The following is an 11,867-nucleotide window of genomic DNA, read 5'->3' as shown; positions in this document are numbered from 1 at the left end:
AGGTAAAAACACAATTAAAAGAGACTACAGACAGTTGAAGAAATCAGCGATTCAAGACTTCTGAATAGACATTTCTCATAACAGCCAGCATGGCAATCACAGAGAGGTCCTTCAGTAGAGGGAGAGAAAAAACAGTATGTATGTCTCACTTCATTTGTTACACGACAATCTTCTTCATTAGGATTCCTACAATAAATGTTACATTTCAAACTTCACTTGCACCTGCTGATGTGACCTTGGGTCAGTCACAAGCTCTGGCACAGCTATCCTTGAAAAAGAGCAGTTTGTGTCCGAGTTCTCTCAGCCCCACCCACCTCACAGGGTGTCTGTTGTGGGGAGGGGAAGGGAAAGGAGTTTGTAAGCCGCTCTGAGACACCTTTGGGTTGTAAAGGGCGGGGTATAAACCCAATCTCTTCTTCTCTTCTTCTTCATCATCAGTATTTTAACTGGATTTATGTATCTTAAATACTGTAGCGAAGCACAGGTATCAGGCTAGTGAGATATATAAGTATTAATGTTAATTGTATAACTATAACCTTTTTAATTACCAGAATACCTCTGTGCATGTAGGGTGGTCTGTCCCTTCCACTGTTGATCTATAGCCACCCTTTGTGTATCTGGAATGTGGGGAAGGACTCACAGTCAGACTCCGGACAAAAAAACAGTATGCAGGCTTTCAAGTTCTCCAGAAAACTTTATTAGGCTGGATGTGGAAAGATAAATGCTTCCTTTTGTTTAAAGCCTCCTTCAGGTTGAATCTAATATTGCAAGGATGGGGTGGTTCAAAGCTCTCTCTGTTCTAAGTAACAATCCCATTGGCCAATATCTAAAGATTCCAACCTCGAGGTGGGCTCTGGACATCTCCTGCTATTGCAACTGATCTGCAGACAATAGAGTTAAGTTTTCCTGGAGAAAATGGTTGCTTTGGAGGGTGGACTTTATGGCACTGTTCCTCCCCCAACCCCTCCCTCCCCAGACTCCAGCCCCAAAATCTCCAGGTATTTCCCAGCCCAGAGCTGGCAACCCTATAGCCTTGCCCACTTTCCTGAAATGTAGGGAAGGTGCCATGTTGGGTAATGGTGTTCAGGAGAGCCATAGGTGGCTCCTGAGCCACTGAGTGGGTACCAATGGGTTAGAGTGTTGGAAATCAAAGCCTTACTATGCTCAGAATCTCACCTTGAACTAGTCAGACTCCTTCAGCCTAACCTATTACACAGGACTGTCGTGAGAGCAAACTGGGGGAGTGGAGAACCATCTATACTGCCTTTAGCTCTTTCAAGGAAGGACAGGATGAAAATGTGTGAGTCCCACAGACATCAAAAATCTTTATTTTCCAGCCTTGAGAATGAATGTATATGTGAGTACAAGCAGATAAATTGTGATAGAGAGCTATTTTTAATGTGTGCTGGCAAAAAAGATGAGTGGTTAGGGACAGATACAGTGTAGCACAAGCTTGTGTAGATAACTGCTTCCTTTATCAGATGCATGAAGATGCTTTGGAGCCATTTCCTCAGTCCACTTAACAAAACACACGGTTAGAGCTTGCCAGTCTCAAGTCAGTGCTAGTCATGTAGGGATGCCAGCCTCCAGGTGGGACCTGGGGATTCCCCGGAATTCCAGCTCCTCTCCAGACTACAGAGATTAGTTCCCTGGATAAAATGGATGTTTTGGAGGGTGGACTCCATGGTATTGTACCCCACTGGGATCCCTCTCCTCCCCAGGCTCCATCCCCAAATCTCCAGGAGTTGCACAACCTGGATCTGGCAGCCCTAACCTCCACCCCCCATTGGTGGCTGGGGGAACCTGGCAACCCTAGGTTAGTGTGAAGTGGTGGCATGAGTCAGTAGGTGATGAAAGCAATTACGGTAGGTAGCATGTGTACCTCAGATGTATCATGTACCTTAGCTAGACCAGTAGTTTTTAAACTGGGGTGCAGGGGCCCTTGCAAGTATATGAGCATACTCCAGTAGGATGAAGGGCGAGCCCCTCCCACTCCCATCCTGCTAACATGAAACAGAGCTCCCTCAGTTTTCTAGGAATGGTGTCAGGGCCTCCCATTTCAGAAGAAGGGTATGGAATCAGCTCTCCCCCCCCCCCCAAACGTCTGGGATATCTTAGAATTGCCGACAGTCCCAGTCACCTAGCTTCCAGATCACCACTAGGCAGAAAACTTATGATTGGTTGCTGGAAACCAGTAGTGTAGCCCCTAGGAATTCTAACTGACTGAGTGGTACCAAAGAAATACTATCCTAATTCAGTTTATCACAGTTACTGAAGGTATAAAATTGAACTGTCAGAAAGATTTATACCCAGAGCTGCAAACAGTGAAGGGGGTGGTGAGGGAGCTATTACTGAGGGAGGCAAGAAGTTCCAGTTTCCTTGGACAGGGTGTGTTTTATTGCATAGTTAAACACAGACGGAAACAAGATCCAGTCAAATGAGTAAAACGATCCACTTAGAGTGGGTGTAGGCCACTCCCAGTTTTTTGGTCAGTTGGCAAAGTAGGATGAACCCAGACAGAGGTACATAAACGTGTTAGGAGAAACAATTTCTCTCTGTTGTGAGCTAACCATCCCCAGTACCGATTTATTCCAGGACTGGTATTATCAAACTTTCATGTGGATTACGATTTAGAAGCTTCTCTGGATTCTGCCTTTGAAACTTTCTGCTGAAATCCTGCAACCTTTGACTCTGTGACTGAATGCCCCAGAAGATGGAAATGCATGCCCACTGGTTTCCCAGTGTTTCCATTTTTTTTCCAGGTCTGCTTTCTATCAGTTTATTTTCCTGTGCAGAGTCTGCCTAGGTTGGCTAATATAAATGGCAGCTGGCACATGATACCACTTTAGAGGACATGCAGCTGAATGAGGCCTTCATAGTATAGGCGGTGTATGCCCCTGTGATAGTGTCACTTTGGATTTGGAGACAGCCTTGGCAAAGCCAGAGAGAGTTCACTCGCAAAAGCAGGGAGTCTTTTATTCCTCAGCCTCCTTCCCTTATTTATCACTTCCATTGTATTGAAATTCAGTGTGATAAAAAGATGGAAAAGCATACACTTATTGCCATTTACTACCATGTGTCATGGTACACTGTTATGTATTATTTTAAAGGCAGGAGTTACTTATTTATTGATATTTAACTCATTGTAAACCTTTTAGCTACTAATACAGGTTTTGTGCCTCTGGCTGCATTTCATTCTAGTGCCATCAGGACTAGTATGAATATACACAGTCTTTGTCGTGTTTTCTTGAAGTCAGACACACTTTGTTCCATGGGGCTTACTCCCAAGTGAGTGTGCATAAGACTGCAAATTGATTGCCTTTAAAGTAATTTAAATGGATGGTACCAAAACCTTGGTGCAGGTCCTTTTCTGCAACATTGAAAGCGTGTGAGAGTACAAGAAACAAAAGCTATCACTAGAAATAAGGACTATCCTGAATTTTGTTCCATTCCATTATTACAGTGACACACAAAACAAAACAGCCCCCCTCGCCAAATAAACAAGTGTGCCTTAACTCTCACCCTCCCTGATCAGAATAGCCCCGCCATGCATCAGCTAAAGATTTGATTAATTTACTTACCAAACTGGTTACAGGTTGCAGCCTACCTTGCGCATTGCATCAGTTAATGTGTTATTGTTTTTTCTTTCCATGAGATTCATGCAGGGATTTGTGGGGAGGAGAGGCTGGTTTATTTTTTGAGGCACAGTCCAGTGGGAATTTGTGTTGTGCAGTGCCACAAGACAACAAACAGCTCCCATTTGTACTGCTCCATCCGTGTAGAAAAGAGGTTCTCTTAGATTGTACCCTTATGTTCTATATGTCCTTGGGAAGGGTGTATACAGAGTCTGCTAAATTTTATGTGTATGGGATAATTTAAAAACAAATGTATCTCTACACACAGATGCATGCACACACACACACCCCCCCAGTATGCCTGCCGTTAAAGCCAGGGCATAATATGTGGTTAATCCCTGACAGTTCCCACAAGATTTTTATGCTGTGTTGTCTACTGGAAGGGTTGAGCATAGGTTCACTCTTGACAATGGAAAGAAAATTTCCCCATAATGAAAAGTCCACTCTGGTGGAATGGTAACTCTGGCTTTCTTTAGCAACATATAATTTTTGTCTCTTCACCTCGTAATATCTGAGTGGCTTGTACTACTGCACTAGATGTGTCCCCGGAGTCCATTTGAATGCAGACGGGTTCCTGAAAAGGGTAGGATAATTTTTTTTTAATAGCGTGTACTTTACTGCACTGTACATTGCATTTGCTTGAGCTACTGCCTCTTTAATATTCAGATAATAACAAGAAAAATGCGAGCAACGCTAACTCTTACCTAAGCTGCCTATATTATACATGAATAGAGATGATGATGTTCAATTTAGCGGGCCCAAGTCAGTCTTTGGATATACTGAATTAATCGACTGTTAGAAAACGGCATTATCTTTTATCTCTTCCTGACTTGGAGGTGAAATAATGGAGAGGGAGGAGTGTGTCTTGGCACAACGATGGAATGTTATTTACTCACTTGCATTGTCTGCATAGAGGAGGGACAGAGGGAGGCATGCAGTAGTACATGTACCAGAGAGTGGATGCTTTTGCACAAGCAAAATAGCAGAATTACGTTGCATTTGGAATAGCAGTGGCATAAACTGACATAACCTGTAACTGTATCTACTAAAACTTATGACACAACCTACCATTTAGCTTCAGATATGTGTTGACATATGGCTTGAAGAATGACTAGTGGAAGCCTGTGACTACTGCTTGTGTCTTTGGAACTGTGTGGCCAGCGCCAGTGACATGGTTCCTTCTCAGCTCAAATGTTGTCTTCTGTCTGAACTCTGGTAAAGTTTATGTGCTGAAACCAGAGGTCACTTCGGGGGGGATCGCGGGGGATCGCAGTTCCCCCGGGTGAGGTACAGGAGGCGGGGCACATGACGAAGCCCCGCCCACTGCTTCCGGCCGCCCTGCTTCCGGCCCTCATTCAGCCAGGAGGAGGCAGGAGAAGAGGGAGGGTAAGTTGCTTCCTCCCTGCCTCTCCCCACCCCTGCCTGCCGGGGGCCAGGGAGGGCCTTCGCGAAGCTTCCTTGCACTCCCGCCGGCCTTGCAGGTCCACCGCCGGCCCCTCATGGGGCTCGGCAGTGGAGCTGCAAGGCTGGCGGCGGCGGCCGGGACCGTTGGGGGCGGGGTGTGTGGCCTTATGACACACTTCCGGTGATGTCAGGGGGTGTGGCCTTATGACACACTTCCGGTGACGTCAGGGGGTGTGGCCTTATGACACACTTCCGGTGATGTCAGGGGGTGTGGCATATGCTAATGAGTTATGCTAATGAGTTCCCCTAGCTCTTTTTCTATGAAACGACCCCTGGCTAAAACCCTATTAGTGGAACCAGTAGATCCCAGTTTTACTAGAACACCATGACCACTCTTCTGGAATTGCACTGGGGACTTGGCCCTTCCTTCCTGTGAGGACCTTATGCTTATGATTAACCAGGCTTCTTACAAGAGGGTTTTTTGCATTGTCTTTTGTTTCATGTCTAGTATATCTGTTCTGCAGATTAAATTTCTTGTAATTTAATAGAGTGGTGAATGGGTCTGTTGTGTGCCATCAAAATTCTACTGTGTTTTCCCCCCTCTCCTCTGATTGGAGTAGTTATTTGTGTAGCTTAAAGTCTAATATGCTTTGAAGTATTGCTTTTTCAGCAAGAATGAGAGGTATCTGCAAAATATGGGGGGGTGTTGATCAGGCTAGCTACGATATTCATATGTTAATTATGCTTAATTGTGGGCTGAATGGAGTTGTGTCATTCTCATGTAATTGCTGTGTTCTGTGCAAAACATGTTAACAACTAGAACAAACTGACAAAGTAATAATTTGTAACAGGAGACAATATACTCCATATGATTTGCTTCTAGTAGTCTCAGTTCTGAGCAGATGAATAGAATCTGAGATAAGCTTTGTGTATCACAAGATGATTTCAAAAGTTGTATTTTTTAGAAAAAATAATTTCTCTCTTTAATAATGATTTTCTACAGGGGGATTAACCAGAGTGTCCATTTTAAGGAAAATTATGGAAAGAAAAAGCATATACATTCCTGCCTTTGTAGTACAAACAAACATAGTTTTAGGAGCAATAAAACAGTCTCTGGGTTCATGCGCTCATAGAAGACATGCAATCTCCAAACTCTGTCTGCAGAATAAGAACTGAATACAAATCTTTCTTTTTGTTCCTTTAGCTACTATCCAGTATAAGTTTTAAAAACCCTAAAGAAAAGCATTGCTGTTCATTTAACAGCCAGCTCTGGTGTTCCTATCTTGGGAATCTTTGGCTTTGCCTGCTTTGATGGCAACTGTTTTCTCCTCAGTTCATGTTCTCTCCCTGTGTTTCCTGTTGTCATCTGGCTATATCTGTTGATGGAAGGGCAGTCACAGAGCACCACAGAACACACAAGATGTATGCTTTTAAGAGGTATCCTAGCAACTAACCATTCTAGGAGGCTGCTGTCTCCCTGAGCACAATCAAAGTAAGAATCACATCAGCACAGCGAGGCAGTAACAGAAGTCTCTGGTCTTTGGTTCTTAAAAATCTAAGCTTAAATTTGAAATGTGTTAACAGTCGCTTTAGAAAACAAATGTACAAAGGAAAGAGAGAATAATTTGGGCAGGCATAATGCCCTATCTTCTCTCACAGATGATTAAATAATGAAAAATATTTTAAGTTGAATCGTTTTGCCAGAGAATTGGCAGTTCTAGGATATTGTTGTTTGCACCTGAAGGCTGATTAAATAAGAGTGTCTTGTGTGGGTGGGGCAGGTGCTCCCCCCCTCCTTTGCTGTTCTTCATTCACCTATCTACCTGTTATAAAGCATGGAAATGATTGAAAAACCTGGATCTTTTAAGATCTCATTGGAGGAAATTGGCAGAGAGGAGTACTATGAAACAGCGAACATATTGTTAAAACTGTTGTTCTCACAGCCTTTCTCCCCAAGACCTAGCTTTGGACTTTATAAGCCCTGTACTTATGTTATTTGAATGCATAGAGGGTAAGGGCAAGGCAGGATCACACACATGGTTCCAGTTCCTCACCTCCACATGTTTGCACAGGTGTCTGCATAGACCCTGTGTGTATACGACTCTCTCCAGGTGACCGGAGGCCCTTGAAGAGTAGGCGTCTTGATTTTATGTTTCATGTGCATGCTGTTGTACCCATGTAGGCACTATACAAACCTTCACTTAGATGTGTGGAGGGCAAATGTGAGGCCTTTTTCGTACCCCCTCCCTAATGCATTCAAGTAATATGTACACAGAGGTATAGAAACAATGTCAGGCCATGACAGTGGTTGAACCAGGGACCATGCTGATCAGGCATTGACGTCCTGCTACAAGAGCCACCAGGGCTGCTGACCAGAGAGGGGAAAACTATACACAGTTCTAGCCAGGATATTCACATATCTTCCTGACACGTGAAGTCAGATGATACTAGAGCACCCATCCAGTGCCCTCTGTCAGTTTGAGTACCTTCTACCTGGGGGACTACATGGTTAATTATCTGCACACAGCCATCTTGAAGCCAGTGTACCTGTAGCCTGCTTTCTTTCTTTTTCTTTTGCCTGCTAAGATGTCTGCCTGCACTCAGGCTGAGTATCTGGAAGTGATACCAGAGACTTCCTTACAAGGACCCATGGATAGGATGGGTGTACAACTTGCTTTGCACCCAGCCTTCTTGAGTGGCAACAGGGCCAAGGACTTTGATCCTGACTAGATGTTTCTGCAGGCACAAGAATTTCCACTTACAGAGCATGATTTTACCACCTCTTTAGGGATCGGCCCAGGAACAGGATTCTGGGGAGCATTTTGGGTTGCTGTGGTGAGGGAATCATACTCTCTGCCTGGAAATCATTGTACCTGGGGAATCCTTAATCTGAATCCAACCCAATGTCTTCAGTATGCTCTGCTGCTCACTAATAATTCTTTCTGGACTTTATGTTGCTCAATTTATGGGTCCAAAATACATACAGTGTTACGAAGTTAGAGCAGTGATTAATGCTTCTCTGTCTATGCTGCCAGTCCTGCAACCGGGGCAGCTGAATCCAGTGGATTCAGTGGATTTCATTGGAGGGGGCAGGCATTCAAGAGGATGTTGGAATGAAGAACTCCACTGCCCCACGTACCTGGAAGTGCTACTCAGCTAGAAGGCAGTTTTAAGGAGGAGAGCTGGAGTGTCATTGTCATGGGGACAGGATTCACCATTCTTCTCACATTGGCTCTTTGATGGTCACTATCTCATATCTCTGTCCCTGGGGAAGACCAGTGCTGCAAAACCCTGCTGGTCATGGGAACAATATTTGTCACAGTCCTTTAGGGGAAGTCCACACATACGGCTTCAGTCTAGACGTTGCCTGAAGTATGAATGCCTTGACAACCTTTGGTTTGTTCGTGTTACAGGTTTGCTGAAATTCAGTCCAGATCTCCTGTTCCCCTCTGTGGGTGGGGGTGTTTCGATGCAACACCTTGCTTCTCCCCTGAGTGTTTCTCTTGACACTACTAGCATAGTTTTCTTTATCCCTTTATAGGTGCCCACAAAGAAACTGAAGAAATATGAGAGAGAGTATCAAATGATGCGGGAGAACCAACTGCAACAGGAGGACCCCCTAGACAGATACAAGGTAATGAGGTTCAAAGTATGCCGACACTGTCCTTTGGCTCAGTCACAGGAAAACAAACTACAGTTGTAGTCTAAAGAATGAATGTATACAGCACTAGCCTGCTGGACGCTCTAGCTCATTAAAAATGTCTCCCTTCAGGTCCTTCACAGTTATTTGAAACATACATTTATGTTTTATTTAAAACCATTAAGTGGGCACCTTCAAGCAGCCACATATAACACTTTTATTCTTTCAGTTTATGTGTTTATAGGTAACTGTTCTACAGTTGAGCTTTTCTGGGAAACTTCATGGGATGCAGAGAAAAACAGAGTGATTCTCCACTACTGACACACAAAGGAGAGAGTGCCTTTTGCTTTAAACAAAGCTGTGGGGGCGTGTGCTACCCACAAACACATTTTGGAAGGTGAATGCTTCCAAGACTGACTGACTGACTGAATTGTTTTTTTACTCTCTATGTCATGCAAAACTTTCAGAAGCTTCGTTAGTGTCTGTGGCTGTTTTGATCCACAGAATGAGAGAGGCAGAATAGGTGAGTTTAGATCAAGTTGTTCAGTTGCAATGGTTACATAAGCAAAGATAAAGTGAAAATCACTGGTAAGGTGAAGCCTTATATTTGTATTATCTATACTCTGAAGCAGAGTACCTAAAAGTGTAAGCTAGGAAGTCCCAAATTCAAATTTCACCTTCGCCATTAAACTCACTGAGCAGCAAGCCGTAATTCTCCCAGATTTGGCTTTCCCCCGTCTGTAATACGATGATGCTTGCACTTGCCTACCTTACAGGGCTGTTGTAAGGATTCTTGAGACAATGTACATGAAGTGCTTTGAATACTTGACATATGCCATTTGGATGTTAGATATTAAGTTTGGAGGCTTTTATCGTTTTAAAATATTAACTGATCTAATAAAATATTTTTCCAATTTTTGTTAATATGGTTCTAATCTGTGTTTGGATTCCTAGTTGGTTGATAAAAATACAAACCAATACAAATCTACATTATCCCTTATATACTGGAATAAATAAACAAGACCCCCAAATGGCATGAAAAGCATGAAAAGCAAAGAAATGTTTTTATTACATTGCTCTGAAGTGTAATGGGATTCTAGGTCGGAATAATTGCAAGATAGTTTGACAGATATAAACAGTTGTCTATTAGTTCAGTTAAAGTATTGATCAGAAATACTGGTACTGCATGTTTTCACTGTTATTCAGGAGGGCCTCTCTGCTATATCGATAATATGGGACAGCAGTCTGTTTCTCTACACTTGAATTTATTCAGAGGCTTGACTATTTCAGATTGACTCTAAGCAATAGAAGTATATGTGGCTTTGTTCTTCCCTGTTTGTAACCCCTCCAGATCCACAGAAGCTTTTTTATTTCATTTTGAAACTAAATGAGTGAAAAATGCTGAATGACTGGAAATGAGGTGAAAAGTTTGTGGTTTTTCAAAAAGTCATAGTATTCTCTGCCGTGCTCGCTTGATGTGGCCATATGTAAAAACAGGCCTTCATCAGGTTTTTCACACTGAGTGGTAATCATTTCAGAACAGTCCTCTGCAGCAAGTCTTGCAGAGCATTTGCCTAGTTCATAAACAGGGATGAAAATTAGCTCAAGGATGTATCCAGTGTGGCAGTTCTCTGCAGTGTGGCCTGATAGGTATGAGAAACATTTCAGTATTTGTTACTAATCATATATAGTTGTGTATAATATGTATTTTGCCACCTTGAGCATTCTAGGGAGCCACACAGGTGGGCTGTAACTTTTAAAATAAATATAAACATAAAATCAAAGCGAGTCCCCATTTGCCAGTAAGGGTTAAAAGATGGGTCTGAAAAGCTTAATGGCTACCATTTTTCAGTATGGTTTTGAAATTAAAGTGGTGTATTTATTATTATGGTTGACTGATGGCTAGTTCTGAAAGCTGGAGAATCAGACTGTACAGAAAGGTTCTTATGACATGGTTACATGTTCTTGCGTTAATGAAAAAAATTAACATGAAAATCCCCCTTCAAGTCACATGATTATTAATCTTACTGGTTCAATATTTTTGTAATGGAAAAGTCCTGTTGCTTTAGAAGAGCTAGACAAGCTACTAATGAAATATCTAACTAAAGTTAGTCACACTTAAGCCCAGTGAAAATCAAAGCTGTAACTAATGTATTCCATTGATTTCAGTAGGACTCAAGCATGACAAACTTTAGTAAATTAAACAAAAGTCCAGTAGCACTTAAAGATTTCAAAACTAGGAAAAAGGCCCGTTGTGGAAATAAATACAACGGCCTCTAGAAAGAGGCTCTGGGCGGGTGCCCCGGCCTTGGACACTCAGTGTCAATTTGCTGTGGTGACCTCAGCAGGGTATAATGACACTGAGTCCACCATTTTCTCCAGAGGAACTGATCTCTGCTACCTAAAGAACAGTTGTAATTTTGAGTGATCTCCAGCCCTCACCTGGAGATTGGCAATGCTGGTTCCCCAGAAGGGAATGGTTGGTTTGGAGGGTGGAGTCTATGGCTTTGTACCTCTCCGAGGTCCCACACCTCCTGAAACCTCACCCTCTCCAGGCTCCATCCCTCACATCTCCAGGACTTTCCCACCTGGAGCTGGCAACCCTATCTCCTTCCCAGCCAATCATCAACCTACCTTTATTTCCCCCTCACTTTTCAGCTTTCCACCCCCCACACACCTGCAGCCTCTCCCGTGCTCTGAAGCCCTGACTGCTATGTCACATTGGCTGTCATACGGGGGCCACCTCAGCAGCATATAAGGATACAGAGCCCACCATTTTCTCTAGGGGAACTATCTCTGCCATCTGGAAAGCAGTTGGAATTCTGAGTGATCTCCAGCCCTCACCTGGAGATTGGACACATTTTTCCTCAGAACAGCAAACTGTTTAGAATGTTAGAGGCAAAAGCCAATCAAGGCGCATATACAAACACGACCTCTGACAGATCAGAGAGCGAACTGATTTTGGAGCGTGTGGAATGTTCTAGAGAAGTGCCACCACCATTCAGCTTTTATTTATAAGGGAGATGAGCTTTTGTAAGTTAGCTTTGAACTGTGTCCACTGCAGCCCTAAGCACACTTATCTGGAGGAAAATACCTTTGCAGTTGGTATAAACACAACTAAGGCCAGGCTTTTAGAAGTTAAACAAGTGGGAACCCACAAGGACTTGCGGGAGGCATCTCATTTTCCA

General features: G+C 43.3%; 1 protein-coding gene across 1 annotated transcript in view; it reads left to right on the top strand.

Annotated features, from left to right (window-relative positions):
* LOC107115949 (rab GTPase-activating protein 1-like) overlaps positions 1-11,867 on the top strand; it is a 50,994-nt gene that overhangs the window by 15,953 nt on the left and 23,174 nt on the right. Inside the window, exon 2 of the mRNA XM_015417750.1 lies at positions 8,581-8,673. Within this exon, the coding sequence (XP_015273236.1) occupies positions 8,581-8,673 (93 nt within the window). The remainder of the gene's footprint in view (positions 1-8,580; positions 8,674-11,867) is intronic.

The sequence above is a fragment of the Gekko japonicus genome, unplaced genomic scaffold, assembly GCF_001447785.1.
Source record: "Gekko japonicus isolate JY-2015 unplaced genomic scaffold, Gekko_japonicus_V1.1 scaffold158, whole genome shotgun sequence".
NCBI classification, from domain to species: Eukaryota; Metazoa; Chordata; class Lepidosauria; order Squamata; family Gekkonidae; genus Gekko; species Gekko japonicus.
This window is presented reverse-complemented; position numbering and strand designations above follow the sequence as displayed.